Source organism: Rhagoletis pomonella, unplaced genomic scaffold (assembly GCF_013731165.1).
Source record: "Rhagoletis pomonella isolate Grant_MI unplaced genomic scaffold, Rhpom_1.0 Rhpom_scaffold_00006, whole genome shotgun sequence".
NCBI classification, from domain to species: Eukaryota; Metazoa; Arthropoda; class Insecta; order Diptera; family Tephritidae; genus Rhagoletis; species Rhagoletis pomonella.
The window spans coordinates 76,582,936-76,606,604 of NW_023458560.1; the positions used below are offsets into that span (position 1 = coordinate 76,582,936).

Genomic DNA, 23,669 nt, shown 5'->3' on the forward strand with positions numbered 1-23,669 from the left:
TTGTATTTTCATGCAACGTGGTTTAAGAATAACGATTACCTGCAGGCCTTTATGGTAAATATATAGCTGGGAAAATACCAATTATGCGTTTAGTAAAAAAGAATATTCTATTATTAAATATGTGTTTGTAGCGGTTTGTGGATGACTTGCAAATGCTACCAGATGTATATTTCGTTACAAATCAACAAGCTATTCAGTGGATGAGACAACCAGTGCTGAGTACTCAGCTACATACGTTTGAGCCCTGGGGATGCAAGCCTCGCCAATTGGATGCCCGCGAAATAGTATGCAATATACCGAATACATGCAAGGTGCGAAGTCGAGTGTTACAGCAGGATCGATATTTATACACTTGCAACGAGTGTCCAACGCAGTATCCCTGGATACGCAATGAATTTGGTTTGGACTAATAACCGCCCTTTATACCTGACATTGCCATTCACTTGTTAAATGCAATAATAGATATTAGCAAAAATTTTAATTATTTTCTACTTTAGTATGTACTTACATCTTATTTATTTTTATCAGCATAAACATTTTCATTTTTCCATTTTATATATGTACAATGTTTCACTACTAGTGGGCATACAATTTTTGCCACCAAATTTTCGCGACTTTAAAAAAGTTAAATTATAAAGTACAGTAGTTACTAAAAAAGCAACGACATTTATACAATTTACGCATCTTGTGTAATAAATGGGTTCGGAATGGATTCCATGCCATCTTGCGGACAGATGAGAACTAGCGCTGTCCCGCGGCATACCACCAAACCTAAACTGCGCGTATCCTCGGCCAACTTGAATGGTTCGTCTGCATCACGCAGGTACTCAACAGTATTGTCTAGCACTAAGTTTAATAGGGCATCATAACCCTTAAGAATGCCGGCAGCTTCGCGACCTCCCGCAAATTTGACTCGAATTTGTTTTTCTAAATATTTGGAAAGATCCAGGATAGATTCCTTGCGGCGCTTTTCTTTGCCATCATTGCCACCACTTGTCTGCAGAGCAATAATTGTTATGCCACATGTGTATGTATAAATGTTTAGTACGAACCTTAGGTTTTTCAGCCATTTTATTATTAACTTGTGATTTTTAGGTAATTTCACACTTCTAAGCGGCAATTAATGTACAATACCTAAATCCAGATTTTTGTTTACGTGAGGTTATGTTGTGACGGACATGCCAAAATAAAAAGTTTTGATCACTTGGTATACCCTGTACCTTGCAAAGTTGCAACAAGAATTTCGGAGACATGTATTCTTATTGGAGGTTTTTAATAAAAAAATTTAGGTTTTTGTGTATTCATTTCCAACTTTAAACAAAGAACCGAATTTCTTCTTATTCTACTGAGCTAAGGCAGCATCAAATCGAGCTGTCCCAACTGATACCACCTTGTTTTTTTGCCTCATGGGTATAAATGTGGGGTAATCATCTGATTTGTTACATGCTAAATCAACCCTGATTCGTAAACGTCATCAAAAGAGGAATATGAAAATCTTAGTAGGCCATTTTGTTATATCTGACTTGAACGTGAAAATTTTCGCCAGCAAAGTTTCAATTTTCAGTGGCATAGCTGCAATAAAAAAATAAAATCTAATTTCAGATTATTAAAAACCAACCAAAACAGGAATAAAATGGGTCGCAAGAAGAAGAAGGCCTCGAAACCATGGTGCTGGTATCCTTTTCAAAGAAATGAAAACTAATATCTTGTCCTGTGTGACGATCGTGTCTATACTGTTTTATGTAATTGCGTCAGCAGCGCTGCAAGCGTCGGGTGCTCCACTGCGCCACGTTTTAAGGGCGTTTTGGCAAAACATTTTCATTTATGTTTACGGCTATTTCCTTAATTATTTTTACAAAAATAGGTACTGCAATCGTGAATTTGACGATGAAAAGATTTTGGTGCAACATCAGAAGGCGAAACATTTCAAGTGCCACATTTGTCACAAGAAATTATATACAGGGCCCGGTTTATCGATCCACTGTATGCAAGTGCATAAAGAAACTGTAGACAAGGTACCCAACTCTTTGCCCAATCGCTCAAATATTGAGGTAGAAATATTCGGGATGGATGGAATACCAGCGGAGGATGTGCGCGAGCATGAACGACAGAAAAATGGCGGCAAATCGGATTCTGACGACGACGAGCCAGCCGCAAAGAAAAAAGTTGAAAGTATGAAGTATGAGTTTTATGAAAATTAACCGGTATAAATTGATTGCTTACTAATTACAGTTCCATTAACGGCACCACCGCCTATGATGATGCCCCCAAACATGATGCCACCGATGATGGGCCAATTCGGACCAATGGGGATGATGCCAAATATGCCACCTATGGCACCAATGCCTCCATTTTTAGGGCCCGGTGGTATACCTATGATGCCGCCACACATGATGCCGCCGCGACCACTTTTTCCGGCAGCAATGGCTGCCACTACTTCTGCAGCAGCGGTGCATGCAGCCGCGGTTTCTCAAAAGCCAACTTTCCCTGCGTACAGGTAAAGCAAATACAGTAAAGCAAAATAGGATTCCTTTCTCATTCTGCTAACTCATTATTTCACAGTAATGCAACGATTAGCGCACCGCCAACAACCAATAACCCCAGTGCCACAGGAAGTACAGCGCCAGCTGAAGCGCCAAAGGCACCCGCAACAGCTCCAAGCGGAACTGCTGCTGGTGTAACGTCAAAAATCATGCATCCACCGGAGGATATGAGCTTGGAGGAGTTACGTGCACGGAAACCCAAGTATCAACAAAAATTACAGAATAGCGGAGGCAGCAACAGCCATCAACAACGCACCACATCGGCTGGCACGCTCAGTCATAATCATAATACCGTCGTGAGCAGCACATCATCCATGACAATTCCAACAAGTTCGAGTACGTCGAGTGCAGCAGCAGCCGCTCAAGCTGCGGCTATATCAAAGGCCCAGGAAGTGAGTGCTTACAATAGATATAGAAACCATAGTCAATATAACTACTGAACAGGCGGATATGGGAGGGAAAGTACACATAGATTTTCATACACTACACGGCACAATATATAGTGCCCATTTGTCATACAAAAAAAAAAAAATAATAATACTTGCAAAGAGATTTCATATATACATACATACAATTTAAAACAGCAAAATATAACAAAGCGGCATAGTAAAGATAACCGAAAAGAGGAGCGTCGCAACTCCGCTGTATTATGCTCCTTGTGGAGCTGTACTCATTCACAGATACGTATACATAAGGTTAGATTATGAAATGTTTGCATAAGTGGGACAGTTTTGCATTTAAGAATTCCATTTCTATTTCCTAAAATACAAATTGACTTAAAAATTTAGAAAATACATACAGACAGGTTCTGCAATTCACTTCCGAGTAAATTTCAAAATTCAAATTGGCAGGGGTTGAATTTCACTCGGAAGTGAATTGCAGAACCCGCCTGATAATTCCGTTATTATCAGGTAGGTTCTGCAATTCACTTCCGAGTGAATTTCAACCCCTGCCAATTTGAATTCAAAGCGAACTTAGCTTAAATTCACTCCGATGTTAATTGCAGAACCTGCCTGTATGTATGAAATATGACAAACAAAAAAAATTGCATATAAAAGCAGGTATTTGATTGTGAAATAAGTTCACAAACACAGCCTAAAATTTCAGATCACATTTGATTACGTAAATAAAATAAAGTAGATTAGTTGTGAGGCATCGTTTGTTAAACCCAAATAGATTATTTATATAATTTGTCTTAATTTTTGCAATTTTGAAATTCCGGCAAACCTTAACGAGTATATATTGTGTGTATTTTTATAATTTACAATGCAGATAAAAAGACGATTTTAATTGAAATAAATCATGAAATTTTTAAAATAAAATGCATACACGTTCTTTTTTTTCCAACAATCTGGCGTGGTTTAATGTGTTACTCAATTGCTCCCCTAACGAAAATATAAGAGTTTTTAGTCACTTTAATTGCTGTAAATGGTGTTCCCTCGGTTTTGTTTTAAGCAATAATATTCAAATTGTTAATCAAATGAAATTGCTTAGATATACGTTAGGGTAAGAGTTGTCAAATTTTAAAATTGCAAAAGTAAGAAAATCCGGTTAGGTCCTTATAGTTATTTTGAAGCTTAAATTACATTTATCTAAAAACAATCCAAGGTCTAAATTACGTCAAACATTCCTAAAACTCGTTTAAACTTAAAATTCAAAGAGCTGATAGAACATTCCATTATGTAAAATAGGGTAAATCTTCAATTGCCGAATCACCAAACAAACCATATATTCGAATATTCAAATTTACTATGAAATCGACGAAGTAGACTTCACCTCGCCTAGTCCGCATCAGTAATATCTCTGCAGACATGTCTGCTGCTACCACAATCCACACTGACTGCGCGTTTTCTCTTCTCTCTATCTATCTATCTATACCTCTCCTCCTCGTAGACTGCTGCAATGGTAGCGGTTGCACAGGTCCAAGCAGCTCAGGCCCAGGCACAGGCACACGTCCAGGCGCAGGCTCAAGCGCAGGCGCAAGCACATGCTCAAGCGCAGGCTCAGGCTCAAGCACAGGTGCAGGCAGCTCAAGCACATGCGCATGCACACGCAGCAGCACACGCGCAGGCAGCTCAGGTACAAGCACAGGTGGCGCAAGCACAAGCGCACGCACATGCGCAGGTCGCTCAAGCGGTAGCTGCTCAACATCAACAACAACAACAAAAGCAATTGGAAGATCTCAATCGTGCTGTGCTTCTTCAGAGGCTACAGGCCGGACGCTCGGGCCATCCACAATCGGCACTCGGCGCACCAACTGCAACGGCCGTAGGCATGGTAAGTGTCTGCTAAACAGTTTGTTGATCTTTTTTTCGCTACTACATGAAATTTGAGAAAAAAAATTTAACGCGATTATTAGATACATACGTACAAAAATATGTAGTTATGATGCTATGAATGGGTATGCATTTAGGTCTGTAAAATGTAGGGTACACAATATATATTTTAGTTAAATTGTTTTTGATTCGCTAAAAATGCGAAAGTTTTTGAGTCCCTAATGTAGCACGGCATCAGCTCATTAATTTTTAAAGATAACTAGTTTAACCAATTCCGTTTTTTTTTATCAATTTTATGTAATGGGAAAGAACCTGAAACCTTCGTAAACAGGATAAAATGTTCTCTTTTTGGGAAATAAATGCATTTTTCACGAATAATAGAATAAATCTGGGTCGTGCAAGTTTTATGTATTAGTTGTTTCGTCAAAATGCTTTCCATACCTGTCTTAGGTTTACTGAGCCCGCTGCTTCTGGTGTTTGTTAGTATTCCGTGTTCCTAGTTTTTGCACGTGACGATTTCGCAACGATTTGGCATCATAAGATCGAACTTCTTAGACTGAGTTCGCATACGGAAACTTTTGGTGCTCACCTCTCTTTTTGTGTTTGTTGCCCGTCGCATTCACACAGAGCAACTCTTTTGTACACAATTGTCAGCTATGAACCGCCAACATGAATTACTCAAACGAACGAGAGCACAAGGCGTGTTCCCCGAGCACGAACAACTTGGTGCCCTTCCCCTTTTTTTTGTGGCTTCCTCTCCCACAAGTAACGAGTTGCCGCGCAAAAGATTCCGTGTCTGATCTCGAGACTTATTCATTCCGTATAAAACGCGATTACCCGAAGCTTAAATACATTGAAAGAATTTCTCTTTAAACCAACAATAATACCAACACATGACTCCCAAGTGTGTAAGAAAGAAAGGGATGCAAGATCAAAAGTATACAAGAGTTCCGTGTAGTTTTGTTGGACAAATTGAGAAAGAAAAATTTTATTTCGATGTGTGAACAGCCAGAAAGACATTTCTGTCACATTTTGGAAATCAGTTTCAGAAATAAAAGTTGCAAGATGTGACTGTAAGTGAGAGCGCGCAAATCGATTTCGGAAATATATCCCTACAAGAATTGTGTGATGGAAACTAACACATTCTCATTTACCTTACTAAAACATTTACAAACTTTGCGTTGGTTAAAAAGAGACAACTAAATAATGCCCTAAGTCGGAGAAAGACGGAACACAAATGTTTACATCAGATTTTTCACACTGCCCTTTAGAATTTGATAGAAACTTGTAGGTAGCCAGTGACAGAAATCTCCGTCAGTCTTGCCACTCAAATGATTTGTCAAATGATAGTCACTGTTCTTGCAGGGATTTCAGCTTGCTCATGCTGCACCAGCAATCTGCGATTCGTCTTTCAGAAATAAAGAAAACCTCTTTCGAAAGACACTTTACATGCAAGATGTGACGGCTCATGCAACTGCTTTCTGTAATTTCTCAATCAGACAGTCTTTTTGAAATGTATTGCATTGCCACCCCTGACAGCCTCTTATGTTAGCGCATTCGGTTAAATTATTTCATTGATGCCTTTGAGAAACCGCCTATCTTACGACACAAAAATTTTACAGGAGAGTGAAAAAACGGGTTTTCTTTGAAGGAATTTCCTTGATAGGCGGCGTTTTCTCTAGCTATTATTTTACAAATATGTTCTTTTAATACCGATTTTTGGATTTTTATGCATATACCTCGATGCCTGGTGTTCAGGGTTACCAAATCTCATTTCTGTCACAACGGCGATTTAGGAAGTTTTGCAAAGATATCGGCGATAGGTAATTACCCGATAGTCTTCTTGCTGGGTTCCTTGTTTGTTGATCTTTGTTCTTTATAGGGTCAAGATATCTAAGCGTAGAAATTTTCTGTTTTTAAATTTAAATGGGATTATTTGTCATGAATATATTTTGCGGAAAATTCTCATTCTAAAAAATTCGGCCGACTTCCAAATCGTATCAATACAATTGTTCACACCTGTTTGGCTATCAGATTATATATATATGTATGTTGTATCTTTTATTCAGTTTACAACAACAAAATTGCGAAACAATGCAAATGAAGCATCAACTTTGTTTGTGATTCGCTGACTTCTCTAGCGATACGTTTCGATAACTTTTCGGATGCGTTTTGGAAAAGTATACATTGGCAACATTTTGCAGCTTGGCTTTACGGAACATTATACTTTGTACGTATGCAAAGCAATTGCCGTTTAGGAAGTCTACCTTCTTCCTTCCTAAAGTGTCAGTATTTATGCAACTGACTTATTTTCGAAAAAAATAATGTTTGTCCATGTTTCAGGCACTAAGAGCAGGCTTTTCAGAAGCTTTGCTGAATCAACTCTCCCTTCTAGCTCCCTAATATATGGCCGTTATTAAATCATCTCCTATTTAGTGTGACTGAAAATTACATCGCTTGAAGAATATTTTTTCGTAAACTAGTGTTTGGATATTTGGCTGAAATCCGGGTCTACCATTGCGATTATTGCCATTTTCGTGGGACATTTGCTATCGTTTTGCTAAGGTTTTCGTATAACAACCTGTTAACCAGTTTCCAAATTATTAATTCTTATTTTTTGGGCAAAAAAACAACTTGCTTTATGATACTCGTAATTGAAAAAATATTGAAAGACAGTGAATTTTTCTGCTCATTCTTCGCAATACGTTTAAGTTTTGCGTAAGTTTAAGAAGTGCTTTAGCTATAAGCGACGTTATTGTCATAATTGTCTTCTCATAAGATTAATCGTGTACTCTTCTACACCTCTGGGACATGCTAATCCAAATGGTCCCTTATGTGAGGCCATAGAAGCTGTAGCAACATTTTCCTGATTCTATCACCAAAAGGGCTTTGATTTTTTCAAGAGAACGAATCGGCTACCGGCCCGATTGCCGTGTTAAAAAATCTTTTATCAGCCTCCATTCTGACAGAGACGGTCTTGGTTCCAGCTCTAGCTTAAACATCAGAAGGGTTAAAGCCAAGCAAAGCGTGAGCTTACTCAAAATTCAGAGAGGGAATTATAATTGCTTGTGGATCATACAAATTCAACGCAATTAATACAAAAACAGGTATAACAGTAGATTTTTAACCGACTCCCAACAAAGGAGGAGGTTATCAGTTTTATGCAAAAAAAATCGCCGAAAATTTTTTTTGGTTGATCGCATTTTAAATCTAGGTGTGCGATATGTAGCTTAGCGTTAAAGTAACAGCGTAAAATATTCGTCAAAAAGTTTTGCGGAATGCTGCTCAAGGGACTGCTCTGGGCCAAAAATATTTTTCTCGATAGCGCCAACGCAAAATTTTGTTTTAATTTTTACTTCATTTTCTTATAAAATAGACACCTTTTGTGTTTTGTCCTAACCTTCATTTTGTAATAGTTCCTGTATGTTTCCTGTTGTCAATCCACGATTGCGTTAATTTCAGCAGCATGTTTTTGGAGAAGAATTCTTTTAATGCATTCATAGGACTATAGTCTGAAAAAGCTTCTCAGATATAACATTGTAGGTTACTCCATTTGTGTGACAAAACGAAGACCCAGTCCACAAATTAGATGAAAAGCTCGCCCAAACACGTAGAAAAATGTGTAAATGCCAAATAATTAATTATAAAAACAAATTCATAGGAGTGTCACGATTTTTAGGTATTTCACCATGATGCAATAATGAAAGGTGTTGTACGTTGTACTAAATTTTATGCCTTCTCAACAGCGTTCCGATTATCTGAATAGGTATATATATGGCTTGGTAGTCTCATAAAGTTGTAGATAATTAAAATAATAAAATAAGGCGCGTTTTTATTCACAGGAATATGATAATTTGCTTAAAATTTTTGAGCTGATAATACCCAGCTAGAACAGTATGGCATATATAACTCCTTTTATAAGCCGCATCACTAAGAAAATTATCGCTTGTGAATTTGAAATGTTTCCCTTATATTGTACAGGCCAAATAGAGGAATTAATTTACGTGTGATATTTTGTCCCCCTCTTTCAAATGGGCTTCTTGTGCGCATATATCAGGTTTGATAGCTGTTGACCATACCAATAATGCCTCATACTTAGTTTTACTAGATCAATTCGTGTTCTCGAGAAAAAAAATTTCACGATTCAAAAATCTGAGTATAGCGGCCAAATTCTTTTCTAAAAAAATTCTCCGTTTTTGGCCTATATTTGCTTTGTATGGTATTTGCCATAAAATATAGGCCAAAAACGATAAATGTTCAAAATTTGGAGAAAAAAGATTTTTCAGATTTTTGGATCGTGAAAATTTTTTTTCTCGGAGAACACGAATTGATCTAGTAAATCTGAGTATGAGGCATTATTCGTATGCCAACAGCTATCAAACCTGATATATTCGCACTAAGGTTTTGTTGTGTTCCACAGTGTTATATAAGGGATACTTTGAGGAATCATATAAACAATTATACATTACCCAAGTTCACGTACATCCAAATTATTTATTTGTTTTTGAAATTAACAATATATTTCAGAATTTATAATTAATACGTTGTGTTCATTTTAGTAAATGCACTTTGATTTTTAATTGTACAAAATTTATTATATACATACAGTATCGGTCATATCAATAGCAACCCTATTTCAAAGTGATATTATTTCCCTCTCATGTTAATTTATTTCTAAGAATTTACAATAAAAATAAAGTTCAATTCCTAACAAAACCCAATTTTAAAACTTCGTAGAAAACTACAAAAAATACAACAAATTTTCACCCAAAATTCACATTTTTTTTTTATAGCCCCTTCAATTTTAGTCTTATTATATGCAAGTTTGAAGTGGCTAAAAATTACCTTTGATTTTTTAGAATCGATATAATAACCAATCGTGTTTAATCGTCTTCCATATACCGAAAAATGCGACTATTTATCCATGGCTGAGTGGAATATCGACCTATCTCGGCAGCCAGGTCGAAAACACTCGATATCAGAAAACTTTTCAACGCCCTAATTCAAAATTTGGCTGGAAAACGCCCTATTTTAGAATTTGATTGAAAAATGCCCTATCTCAGAACTCGGTTCAAAAACACCCTATCTCAGCTGGCGATCCAAAAACGCCCTATCTGAGCACATTCTCAAAGTATTTTCATTTGAGATAGGACTTTTTTGAACCGAATAATAATAATAACATACTATATACATATCTAGTTTCAACATAAAAAAAATTATGTACACATTAATTGTCTATGCATATCTAAGTCAATATATGTGATATATATGTACATACATCTACATATCGTCGTTTAAAGTACAAAACCGTGTATCAGTAAAATGCCAAACCGCGTATCAAGATAGTGCAAACCCAGCGAGGTTGCATACATTATTTTCTAGAGAGTGAAAACACTCATATTTCAAAATGGTTATCTTTTTTTAAAAAGCAATCGCATATTTGGCTAATATGTATCAGGAAGAATGGATAAGGATTGAGCCAAGAACTTGTGTGAGCAAATCCAATTTTTAGCATCAAATGTCAGTTACGCGGTTTTGTACTTAAACGACGATGCTTATGTTAACAGGAACGCTGCAATTTAATACACGGGTGAAGCAGGAACGCAGCACAGCAGAAGCATATAAACAATCTGCAAATGAATGGCTTTTTAGGTTTTTAACAAACAAACACCTGGTTTCAACTTACTTCAACGTGTCTAAAGCACAACGCACACACTATTGCAAAGGCGCAACAGGGACGCAACACTATAAAACACGGGCGGAGCAGGAACGCAGCACAACAGAAGCGTCCACAAAATCTGCGAATAAATGGTTCATTAGGTTTTGAAATAACAAAGAGCTGGTTCCAACTTACTTCAAAATATCTGCAGGATGATGCACACAATCAAATTCGGCCGCAGCTGCAGTTCACCAGAGAATGCTGCAAATGGAATGGTTCATCAATGAAGTCAAAATAATATGTTGTAACTTACGTGTATTAGCTCTTAATTACAATACCAGCACAGGTCGGCCAGGAAAACACTAAGGAAATTACCTAATAAATGCAAAATTATAATTAATTTGTAAAATAAATCGGTTTTATTACAATACTTACCAAATTTCAAGCAATTAGAAAACAAATGTCAGCGAATAAGAACAAAACGAACAACGAAAATTGAATCAATGTAGCTTGTTTAGAATTTTTCTCTAATATTTTGGGAAATGTTCAGTGAAATTAGCAAAGAAACAACACAGTTTCTCCTAAGGTAGTTCAAGATGGCGGATTAGAGCGAGAAGTTGCCAACGTATAACACCTTTCATTATTGCATCATGGGGTATTTCAAATTTCAATGGGTTTGCCGTGCAATGCCCCGTTGCCGATATTCATTGAGCTGTAAACATTAGGCCGAGCCTAGCCAAATATTTTCTTTTAGTTTTAGTGAGTGTTTCAAAGGCAATGAAAATATAATTTTAATACGTTTGGGTTGGCACTTTCAGTAGCAAAGACATATTTAAACAGATAAATTGATTGGTTCTGAAATTTGCTACTTTTTAATTTCCTGGCATAAGTAAAATATGTGCACGTGCCAAAAAAATAACCTCAAATATTTCCCCATCTAATTCGGTGGGATATTAATTTCTGTTCAAGGAGATTAACAACCGGTTTCGCCAGCAATTTAAATGGAAAATCATTATTTATTTTCTGTCAATTTCCATATAAAATTAAAAAAATTAAAATCATTTTTCATTTAAATTGCTTTCGTGAAATCGGCAGTAAGAGTCTGCGAATTTGAAACCCACCGCAAGTTGCGTTAGTACTAAAAGATATCTACAATCTTCTGACTACATTGGTTTTCATTAAGAACGATTTTAGGATTCAACACAAACGAAAGGGTTTAAAATTAATCTAGTTACTTTAACACCTGCTTAAACCGAAGTGTCAGAACATAAACAGTTTGTGGGCGTACTGAAATAGCCAGAAAAAAATTTTGAAGCAAAATAACAGATAAGTAATTTAACAATTTCAATAAAAATTTAGTTTGTATAAGTAAAAAAAAAAACTAAGATTCAAGTAAGTACAATTTTCACAATTTTAGTATTCATAATTGAATTGTCGTAATAAATAGTTGCTGAGTTGGTTGGTTGATTGATTGATTGATATGTCTTAAAAATATCTAAATGTTAATTTTTTTCTGTAAATTACAAACGTGATGGGGCATTTAGTGTATTTTATTATTACACAAAATAAAAACAACAAAAACAAGAATTGCATTTACAACAAACTTTATTATTAATTACTTAGTTTTTAAGTGCAAGTGCTCATGTAAAACTTCAAAATGCAAGTGCAGCGAATGAAACCCAATTCAAATCGAATTTAAAACTTTCATCATTCTACATATGTATTCATCGACACAAACGCTATGCATACTAAATTCATCATTATCAGCACTCTTTTGCGCTCTATCGTATCTCCGTTAAATGATACCCTCACCCTCCGCCTCCCATCCTTATGCCAGCCATGCCTATTCATTTACAAAGTCATGCCCATTGCACAAAACCGTAGTCATTCACCCGTACATTCACATGCTCGTCAGCTCCTTCCACCTAACTGTCTCACATCCGCTACATTTGTGGTATTTAGCTTATTTCGCATTAACTGAAAGTCAATAATAGGCATATGACTCAAAGGTATGGGCCAATACTCACTCAAATGTTTCTTTTTTCCAAACCATGTCGATGCTGAGTGGTAATGTCTGAATGTAAATACAAATAAATACTTTTTATACGAGGATTAGTAGACTTCCTATGTTTAGGTTAGGTTAAGTTAGATCGGCTGATCGTTGAGATCTGGTCCTTAGTCATTGACTCGTTGGTCACAATGCACTTATTGTGTTTTAACAATTTGCAAGCGCTTTGGTGTGTAATTTCTTTCAATCAGGATATTAAAGCAATGCCATGGTAGCTGGACAGTGACATAGGATATATTCTAGGGTGCTATTTTAGGTTCTAGAAAATGTCCCAGCTAATAAACTTTAAATTTGAAAGCAGCGATAAACATTTTTTAGTAATCAGTATAGGCTTTGTTGTCTCGCTGTATCGTCATAAAAGCCTTCCCAATCCTTGGTCACCAAGGAACGTCAATGTTTCAGAGGCTTCATCTACCATAGCTGGATGTTTTGTTGCATTTTCTATGCGTTTTCCAATGCATTTCAACATATCTAAGGGAGTTTTTTCTTTCTATAAAAGTACATGAGCTTTGAATAATAAGAAGATAAGGGTTCTTAAGTTTTTAACCCTTTGAGCCTCAAAACCACACTTTTTACAATAAATTTCAGTATACATAAATGTTTTTTGAAATATGTTTTAAATTGAAATTAAAAGTTTAGAGAACGTGAAGAAATAAATTATTTCTCAAATAATTAGTACCTTTATACATAGAAGACGTCATTTCTGCTAGTAGTTTTCTTTAAATAAAAGTGTGAAAGTGCAAAAGAGAGGGTGCGCTCCTGACAGAGAGAGAGAGAGAGAGCTAGAGAAAGAGTGAGTACTTAACGACTAATGTAAGTACGTTTTCACATTTTTTCTTTCTACTTCTATTACCAAAATGCCTTTAATATTCATTGTAATGCGAAGAAAAAACAATTATTATATATATATACTATATCTATTTTATATATCACCACTACTCTCTATAATACATCAAAATAAATGAATTAATGAATAATATAAATAACGTTAGCTATTTTTTGTGTAAATGAAATGTGCGCGAAGCCGTTGCTGTCGCTCCTACACGAATACAACAATTGAACTGAAAATTCGCTAATAACTTACTTCTTTTATGTCTCTTATCTGTTGCTATCATTCTTCGATGCACTGTAGATGCCGTTGCCAGGGCAAATGCAATTAATGCAACCAATGCTGCGTCCTGCCATGGCACTGGGACCGCATGGACCGTTGCTGGGTGGCAATATGTTGCGTGCACCAGGCGGTTTGCCCGGAATGCCAGGTGAGTACAATAAAACGCTTATATATGTAGAAGTCAACTTAGAGAAGAACATGAATGCTAAAATACTTTTTCATACGCTGCCAGGTCTGTTGCCAGTACAAGCCATACAAATGCCGGGTATGCCGATGCCCGGTATGGGTGTCATGCTACCAGCCGGTCATCCTGTACTGCAAATGATGCCACGATTTCGGTGATCCGCCAATTTGTTTGTCGACGCCGCTCTTAGAAACTCCGATGCCGTTATTATATCCACCTGAAAGATAAAATTGGAAACAAGCAATAATGCATTTAGCATCACCCAAAAAAATTTTCTAAACTAATGGAAAATGAAAACAACGGAAACCTCAATGTCATAAAAAAGATTTCAGCGCAGCAATGCCACCCAGCTGATTAAAGCAAAAAAACTGGCAAGCGTATTGTCGTCAACGGATGAATGAGCCTATTATTTAAGCAGCATTGTTATTGTCGCCTTATACAGAAAACAAGTTTGTACTCTACTTAATATCGCCCCTTCACCTAAAGTTTGTTGCTATAAGCCATTTTAACTAAAAGCCGTGCCGTCACACATACTCATGCACTTAATAAGTGCACTAGAACCCAGCCAACCACCAAACAGGCAGGCGGAGGGATGGAGCAGAACTACTGGTACTTTGCACACACACACATACACATATACACACATATAAAAAGAAATCGTTAATTTAACCAACTAGAAAAAGTTATGTGCAAATACGCTTTGGGTTAATGTGGTGGCTAGTAATTATAGTTATATAATGTATTAGTTTTCCGTTTAAATTGTTATCATTTTTTACACATGAATTCGCTTTAGGTTTCTAATTTCTTCCTACATATAATGCTATTTACATACACATATACTCCTATATATACATACATACATGCATAATATGTACTCTGTTTTTGTTTTTAGTTATCAGCGAGTTTTTTCAGTTAAAGTTAAGTATGGTTAGACAAAAAAAAATTTAAAGCAAAGCAAACATAGGCACGCAATAAATTGAGAAGAAAACGTAAGTTTTTGCATCCAATACGTAATTTAAGTGACTATTATTGAGTATGAATGTGTATTATAGCCTTGTATATGGATTACATACAGACAGTATACATACATACGTACATACATACATATGTACATACATACATATTTTCGTTTATATATTTTCAATAGTGCATTATAGATGAATGACATGCAACCGTAGCTAAGTGGTGCATATATAGACACTACATAAAACAAGCAATTCATGGAGTGTACATAAATTCATAATAAGTACATATGTACTTACAAAATACTATATTCATCTGAATAATACTAATCCCAATAACAACTTTTTCCATTACTAGGTCTCTGGTCTTTTTAGATTTCTGACATAATTTGGCTTCAGGGTATTTTCATAAATCACTATTTAAAAATTAATTAAATTAATTAGAGATACATACTTTTCGCTGATTTTTGAAGCTTTCATTGTCGTAATCATTTTGTATACATATGCACATATATGTATGCGGATAAGTTTTAATGCTCTTTTGCTGGTTTATATAACTTCTTCCCATTCACACATTTCCTTAGACACTATGCACTCAGAAAAAGAACAAGTTGAGAGATGAGGTTATATTTTTATTCTTGATTTATTTTCAAAAGCGCCTTTTAATTTTAATTTTAATTTAAATGTACCTTGAATTTTGGATATTTTTGAAAATTTTTATAATCTGTGCACATGTGTATACATTTTTACCAGTCCGTTTTCGGACTCATAACATAACCTCCCATCACCTACTAACCTCCCCAACCTTATATGATCTGTAAATTATTTAAATTTATAAAAAAAAATAACGTAGTAGACTACGCTTTTTCCTCACCTTTTCATGCATTAGAATTGTGTTAGAAATTTACATAGGTAATCGCAGTCATAACTATGGTAAATTGCATTTTCATATAATTTGGCACTGTACTATTTATTTTTTTGTTGTCTTTACTTAAAAATTTTCCCATCACTCATCACTTGAAATTTTTTATGTACGTATATTAAATTCATATTAATTTTTTAACAGGTCCACGACAACGTTGGTCGATTGCGATGATGCGCTCGATCTGTAGTTTATTTTCCGTGTGCAACTGACTAACTTATATAGAAAAAATAAAATAAAAATTCGTAAAAGATAAAAAAGAAAACTCAAACATACATACGTAACCGTAGCACACAGCCACTGAGTAAGCAATCCCTCTTTACTATAATTTTCGTTTTTCGTAATATTTGTTTAATAAGTATAAAAGTTCAAAGCACGCAATAATTAGTGTACTAAACATATGTATGGTATTTAGTATGTAAATGACAGAAAACTAAATCAAGATTAATGGATAAGGCCGTAACCAAGCAGAAAGCTCTACATACATATATACTACATATGTACATACATACAACTCATATTAATTTGATACATTTCACAGATTTCAATATGCACACATACATAGTTCTCGGTGTGCCTCCGATTGCTGAATGAGCCGCGAAGTCCTACCAGTGAGGCATTAGGTATGTTGCCAGTGTTGTTGTAATTTGTATTTTCGTTTGCCGTCCTGCCTTGATCGTACGTACGTATGTACTGCTCATCCTAAAATGTACCACATCGTGTCAAAAAAAAGTGTGTGCTTTTTGTTGCCTACCAAACGAATGTTTACTTACCTCTTTTTAGAATGCATAGTAATTATTAACTGTAATTTACATTCAAATTTTATTAGCAATAAGCCGTTGAATATCGAACACACGGTAATTGTAAGTGATATTTCCTAATCTAAAAATTTTTCTCGCTACAGCTTTCACATTATTTTAATCCCTCGTACGATCATATTTGTTTTATATTTTTTTTCCTAAAAGTTTTGTGTTCGTATACTGTTTTTTGTCGGGCTATAAAAGCGATGTGTCGAAATTTTGTATTGCGTGTTTTTGTGGGAATGTAGAAAAGTAAGTTTTCCGTAATTTTTCGACTTCATAATTTTCTAATGAATCTACAACTCCTAATTAATTACATTAAAATCCCAAATCAACAGCAGCAACAAGCACTGATATGTAAGTTAACGAATTTCAATAATTAGCTAATTATACATAAATGAACAGTCAATTGGTTACTGCCCCGAACCGAGTAGGTATTGAATCGAAACAAAAATATTAATTTCGTATTTTATGGTTATCGGCTTTATGGTTATGGTGTTCTTTACGTACAAGCACACAAGCATACTCGCATATACACATGCATACATATGTACATAGGTACATGTTGATCTGCGCATGTGCCAGATAGATGCACATCGTAAGAGTGTTTGAAAAAGCGTAAAAATTCATTTTTTAATTGTACTATATGCATTATGTTTATTATTTTTAATTTCTACATGGAATGTTGCAGTGCATAGAAGTACACGCATATACATAAGTATGTATATGTTGCCCACATTGTGTTGCACGTTTTTAATGGCCATTCTAAAAGGTGGCATATCTATAAGGCTAACCGAAATTTCCGATCTCTCAATAAATTGTGTGTGCAATTTTCTGTTTACTACATACGTCGAGATTGATGTAAAACGACCTAAATGACAGTTGTTAAATTTTTAGAGAAGAGTCCAGAAATTTTTAAAACTAATGTATGAAATACTGAGATTAGTCTATGAAAGATGATTTAGAACCTTTGCAGTGACGGACGATGTATAGAATTTTCGATTTTTTTGTTATTCATTTTTTTTTTTTTTAATTATAATAAGTGCAATAAGACCACTCAAGCTTTACCGAGCTGAAGCTTAGAAGTTATTTATCCTATGCCAAAAATTTAAAAAGAGATTCAAAATTGGGGTTTTTAAACTGTCTGGGAAATTACAGGTTTTTTTTTTGGATCTGTCTTTCTTTACTTAAATATTTCTAAATAAATACTGTTTAGTCCTTATTCCCTCGAAACTCCTGAAAAGGTAACAACTTAGAGGTAACAGAGTAATGTTTTTTTCCTATGTTACGCTTGACTAGAAGGCAGGGGGTTTTTTTTATGGCCTATCTGATTGACTAGAATAACATTTAATTAAAAAATTTCCCTAACGATTACACTAAGCTAGTTTGTTTCTATTTTTGCGTCTAGCACACAGTAGGAAATTTATGTATATGTATGTATGTGTTGTGTAAAAAACTCCTTTTAATGATGGTCGAAATTAGTTATGTTCCTCCTTTTTTGAACACACTCACATACATATGGGCATCTTTGTATAACAAATTGTTTGCATTTTAAATTGTTTATTAAAATCTAGATAAACAATGCCGAACTTTCAATTCATAAAAAACCCAACCAAAGCAAAAATATTTTATCATACACGTACACTATGCATCTTCTTCTTCTTATTTGGCGCTGTAACCGCCTAAGCGATTTTGGCCGAGTCCAAAACAGCACGCCAGTCATTTCTCTTCTGTGCTAACTGACGCCAATTGAAAATGCCAAGTGAAGCCAAGTCCTTCTCCACCTGGTCTTTCCAACGCAGAGGAGGCCTTCCTCTTCCTCTGTTACCAGCATCGCGGCCCGCGTTGAATATTTTCAGAGCAGGAGCGTACACTATGCATACATTCATTTAATATACATATGTATCAACCCCTTTGCGTGAAATTATCGTGGATATGTGTCAAAAACTAAATTTTACAGGAGAACGTTTTCAAATTTTTTTGAACAAATTCGGATCACAAAACCAATTTCTAAAAAAAAACGCGAAGGGGTCGATATCATTAAGTACATACATATATCCAGGTACGGTACATTACTGATGTGTAATTAGTTATGTGCTAAAATACGTATTTATTCAAACATATTGTATCTACATGTATATGTAAATGATACACATACATACTTATTGCATATGAACAGTGACAAGTGATTTGGCTGCAGTAACACACATATGTACATATATACATACTACATACGAGATGACAGCATCACCTTTTAAGTATCGTCAAGCAATTATTTGTACGCTTTTTATATGGCTGCGGCCGCGCAAAATTGATGTTGGACTCCTGGCTTGCAGTGGCTCACCGGCGGCTAACGCATGCCGCTGGTAAAGAGTTATGCGAGCCGTGGGTACCTCAATGCAAAGCGGATGGCATTAGGGTGGCATGAAAATAATGCCAAGAAGGGCTGTGCCGTTGTTGCGCGCTAAAATTTGTCTAATTACGTAAATTCTCGGTGCAGGAGAGTAAACAAGTTTGATGGAAAACCTAAAAGCTGCAAGTGCTAACTCATATTTGTTTTAAATTAACACTGTAATCGTAAAAAAATCAATAACATTAACTTCTAAGCTCTATTTTTCTTTTACTTTTTGTTCTAATTTGTACCTAACATTTTCAAAAGATGTCCGTGAATAAATTTATGTAAAGGGTATTTGGTAGAAATTTTAGTAAATGCAAAATACGCAGGCAGGTTCAGCAATTAAATTCCGAGTGAATTTCAATCAAATTCGCTTTGAATTCAAATTTTCAGTGTTTGAAATTCACTCGTAAGTGAATTGCAGAACGTGCCTGATAAACTTCTTCTATTACTAAATGTATCATTTATTAAACATACTTGCACTTATTAGCAAAAATTGAAGTATTTGTGTCCAAATTGCGGCAAAACGGCACTTCGCTAACCCGTCTACTTCTTCGACAGACTATCCGTTTGCGCTGGGCGACACCTGAGTAGTTGGTCGCGCTCGCTCTCGCTCTCCCCCACCCCCTTTCACTTACATAGATTTGTTTCTAATAATAATTAGTTAGACAAATACTTTTCAAGGTAATACATCATTAAATATTTTTATATGTAATGTATTTGTTAGTTGACAGCAACAATATTTGCGTGCAATTGTTTCTAATTTTTACTTGCTACTTATTGCTACTGTTTGCTATGTTGTTGATGTTGTTTGGTGAGGTTGATTTTGCAACTATGTATTTTTGAGTACCAGGTACTACTTACTAAATTTAAGACGGTTGGGAGAATTAAATAAGCAAAAAAGAATAGTTTTGTAACCATGCAGGGTGTAAGGCGCTCATGAAACCGCTTAGGGAGAGGGAAAAAATCAATATTAAAATTATTTATGAAAAATTAAAATTAAAATTATTTATGATGCAAAAATACTCTCAAAACGTCTAGATGCGCTTTTGCATTGAAAATTAAAAAAAAACCGCTTACGTTTTTTTGGCGGTAAGGCTGGATATGTATAATGATTATACTATAATCATACTAAGGACTTAACGTTGCTGGAATGGTTCTTTTTGTTATAACAACTGTTCATGAAGATTATGATGCACGAGATGTTCTGTCATATGATGTGATGTCGTCATGTCTTATCTCGTGTAACATCACATCACTGAAAGTTTAATGGGCGTCACATTCAGAAATAAGTAAAGAAAATGGTTAAACATCATTTGGTATGACCTAATCAATCACATCACATACTTTTTTGAATCAAATACAATGCAATAATAATTTTTGCTTGCGACTTCATTCATTGAATATATTAATACATATTATGTCACATTGATTTAGTGAGCTGAGCGTATGTCCTACCTCTGCAATTGCGCACCCTGTCTGTTACAAAACTGATTTTTTTCTTCAACATCTAGAATCTAAGTATGATTTGAACTCGTATTGCTAGTCAATTTTGTCAAAGCCCTGGTTTCCCTTGCATCCCACCCACTATGTATATATACTATCTACCCTCACTCTATATAATTTTCTTCTAAAATACACAGTAATTCATTGTTTACATTTACCAATAAATAATACTTGTCCCCAAACATTTATCAATTTTTTTATTTAATATCTGGGAGCGAGCGCCCAATCGAAAGCGTGTCACATTAATTTTGCTGATTAAAAAATCCCTTGCAAAGGTGCGTCGCATGCAAGCGAATGTTTTACAGTGTAAGTCTTAAAACAAAAAATTTTAATTTTCACATTTGTAGATAGTTTGCAGCATTTGTTGCTTGCCACGCACAAAGCAGGCGATGTGTTTGCGCACATCATAGCTGCGTCCTGGGCGCGTCCCAACGGACAGGCTGTTGGATTTTTTAGTCCTTGTCACTACCCTAGTACATATATATATAAATTTATATGTATTTGCATATATCTTTTCTAAGAATATTTTTTTTTTTGTTTGCTACGTTTATGACAAAAATTGTCTGTTTATGAAGCCTTTAAGTTTTTTTTTACAGAGATTTTCTGTGCGCAGTGATTGCCGGTTGCAAAAATTCAAATGAAATAAAAAATGCAAAACATTTTTGCTTTTATTCGCTTATTTAGTATGCATATATACATATATATTTAATATTCTACATTCTTTTTATGTTATGCTTGAAAGATTTACTACTAAACGTAAGGGCATACATATAAAAATGATTTTTCGAAGTATATTTTGTTGTCCCTAGGAAATCGGATAAAGGTTGCATTTATTGCGCAGCGAAAAGTAGTTAAACGATTTAAAGCTTTGAAAAAAAAAATAAAAATGTTCAACCGGCCTTTTATTCAACACCATTTTACTACTTGCATACATATACTATATAAATATATCATATAAGTTGAAAGAATTTTAAAATAAATTTGAATTTACAGCAGCAAATGCGTAGGCAAAAGTTTAGCTTTCAGCTTTGAATACGTATTTTAAACAAATAATTAAACAATATAGTATACAGCAGTTTGCAGAGCTTGTACTATCTACTTGTATGAAGTTATGCGCCTGCGGTTATAGTTACACACATAAAAAAAATGTTCAGAAAAAATATAAAAAATGCAAAAAACAAATGTGTACACCAGCTACAAAAAAAAAAAAAAAATTATATGCTCCGAAAATAGTATGAAAAATATAGCAAAAATAAGCACTACTTTCTCCACAGCTCGCTGGTTTGTGTTTCACAGCTTTTGTTGTTTTAAAATTGAAAAAAAAAAAAATTCAAAACAAAAACAAAAGTATTGGCTTTTGTCTATTCTACATACTATCGTATCGTAATTACTGTTAAAAAAAAAACGTAATGAAAACAAAAATCAAAATCAATCAATACACTAATCATAGTCTTAAGTAAGTACTAAGTTATTATTTAAAGGCCTACTTTTTTGTCTTCTTCGCCACTTTGAAATGTAGTTATTAAATTATACCTTGTTGTTATACATATTTATCTTCTGAAATAATTTTATATTTCATTTTCTCGTTTTTATTCTTTTTTTATACATATGTATGTACATACTCGTATGTACATCTATACTTGGATTACGGTATTCTTTATTAATTTGTTTCACAGTTGAATGTAATTTTATATGCAAGTGTAATGCAATATATACCATAAATTTAAAAGCAAAAAAAAAAAAGAAGAAATTATGTATAGTGTTTCTGTAAATTTTATTATATTTAAATATATATCAAGCTACTTCTTATATAAACTTTAATCAACGCTATGAATCATCATACAAAAAAGAAGGTAGTTTCAATAAACAACTTTTGACGGATAATAAAATTTTTTGAAGTTTCATAAATTGTCAGTATTATCAACGGCCTTGCCACTTTGATAATATTAAAACAATACATCGGAGTATTTTCTTTCCCATATTTTTACCAATGTGAGAATATTTCAAATCAAAACTCATAATCAGTACTTGATATTTTTTTACTTACGTGGTTTGCCCCTCTTTTATTAAAAATATATAAAATGTAAACTGTTACATTGTAATTATTCCTTTTATTTTATAATAAAAACCATTAGTGCATTATGTTGTTACTTTTTTCATTTTCTTATTTTGATATACAATTTTCGTTTCTTTAATCTTGCGATTTAAAAATCGAATTCTAAAGAATGTTCTTCCCAAATAAAATCTTTTTATAATATTTTGGTCCAAATTTACTTTTAAATTTCTCATCAGATTTTGCAAAAATTTTGGCTTTGTGGTTAGCGAATCACCATTAATTTCAACAAATTTTGAATTCAAAATTTCCAATGTATGCAAAAAACTTGTCTGAAAAGTAATAGATTTAATCGCATAGGAACATCAAACTTATGTATGAAATCAAAGGACCTACCTCTCCAAACGCTCCAAATACTCTTCGAAATATGTCTCACTGCCAAAGCTTTCGTCCAGTTGCATCCTGAAAAAAAGCATTTAAATAATCCATATCTTTAAAGTTTTTTTTACCTTGTACACTGCGGCACTGCACTTTTCGAAAGCACTGCCTTCTTTCCGCTCATACCGATATCAGAAGATGCAAAATGTATTGAACACACAAATGGAAATCTGGGTAAATTTTCTTCGTGTATGTTACACGCTTCCAGCCACTGTTTTCGCACGAACGGTAGCTTAGGAAACGTAAAAAACTTAACCCCAGATCCTTTACATGTATGTACCGAATTTTCACAGTTTGGGCACACACAGCTCATTTTTTCTTTTTATTTGGCAAATTTACACAAAATTTATCTCATATATGTTCAATAACTTCACTAAACTTCACTCATTTTCATACATTTATGTTTACTTTTACAAAAAAAAAAATATTATCTCTGGTGATCAGGTAGCATGAATTTTATGAAATGTCATAATTTTATTAAAAGTCAAATGGTTAGCAACAACAACGAATGTCATTAAATGGAACTACCTTCTTTTTTGTATCATGCTATGAATTGTTGTTTCATTTGTTTCGATGTTTACGATCGGCTCCAAAATAAATGGAAAATAAGAATGTAAGCCCTTATTCGGGAGGTAGGTATTAATTTTTAATTCGACATAATATCTTAATTTGCATGTATAGCATTTATAGCAGTTACATTTTTCGCATATGCATTACATACGCGGTGAGCATTTGGCTTTTGGCGTTAAATT

At 34.5% G+C, this 23,669-nt stretch overlaps 3 protein-coding genes and 1 long non-coding RNA gene across 7 annotated transcripts in view; 2 read left to right on the plus strand and 2 right to left on the minus strand.

The window, feature by feature from the left end:
* Positions 1 to 502, plus strand: part of LOC118742124 (chitin deacetylase 1) — a gene marked incomplete at its 5' end in the record, with an annotated part of 1,397 nt that extends 895 nt beyond the window's left edge. Inside the window, 2 exons of the mRNA XM_036474084.1 lie at positions 46 to 54; positions 132 to 502. Coding sequence (XP_036329977.1) covers positions 46 to 54; positions 132 to 410 — 288 coding nt within the window. The remainder of the gene's footprint in view (positions 1 to 45; positions 55 to 131) is intronic.
* Positions 503 to 518: 16 nt separating this feature from the next.
* LOC118741331 (U6 snRNA-associated Sm-like protein LSm7) lies at positions 519 to 1,167 on the minus strand. Its single transcript, XM_036473268.1, has 2 exons — positions 1,053 to 1,167; positions 519 to 997 (listed from the first exon to the last, which is right to left on the minus strand). Exons 1-2 carry the CDS (start codon positions 1,068 to 1,070, stop codon positions 677 to 679), a joined length of 339 nt encoding a protein of 112 aa, XP_036329161.1. The 5' UTR covers positions 1,071 to 1,167; the 3' UTR covers positions 519 to 676.
* A 322-nt stretch (positions 1,168 to 1,489) lies between these two features.
* Positions 1,490 to 23,669, plus strand: part of LOC118741328 (BUB3-interacting and GLEBS motif-containing protein ZNF207) — a 38,524-nt gene continuing 16,344 nt past the window's right edge. The window contains exons 1-7 of one of the 4 annotated variants that reach the window (XR_004993274.1): positions 1,490 to 1,674; positions 1,865 to 2,172; positions 2,233 to 2,497; positions 2,563 to 2,935; positions 4,437 to 4,820; positions 13,679 to 14,450; positions 15,870 to 16,457. Coding sequence is in view for 3 of the 4 variants with exons in the window: in XM_036473264.1 (XP_036329157.1) it covers positions 1,634 to 1,674; positions 1,865 to 2,172; positions 2,233 to 2,497; positions 2,563 to 2,935; positions 4,437 to 4,820; positions 13,679 to 13,999 (1,692 nt within the window). In the remaining variant the exon portion in view is untranslated. Of the gene's footprint in view, positions 1,675 to 1,864; positions 2,173 to 2,232; positions 2,498 to 2,562; positions 2,936 to 4,436; positions 4,821 to 13,678; positions 16,458 to 23,669 lie in introns of those variants that run through there. The other 3 variants (XM_036473265.1, XM_036473264.1, XM_036473266.1) reach the window with 3 other exon arrangements.
* Positions 9,975 to 10,972, minus strand: LOC118741332. Its single transcript, XR_004993275.1, has 5 exons — positions 10,914 to 10,972; positions 10,792 to 10,853; positions 10,674 to 10,739; positions 10,506 to 10,617; positions 9,975 to 10,449 (listed from the first exon to the last, which is right to left on the minus strand). It is a non-coding gene; the product is annotated as an uncharacterized LOC118741332 (long non-coding RNA).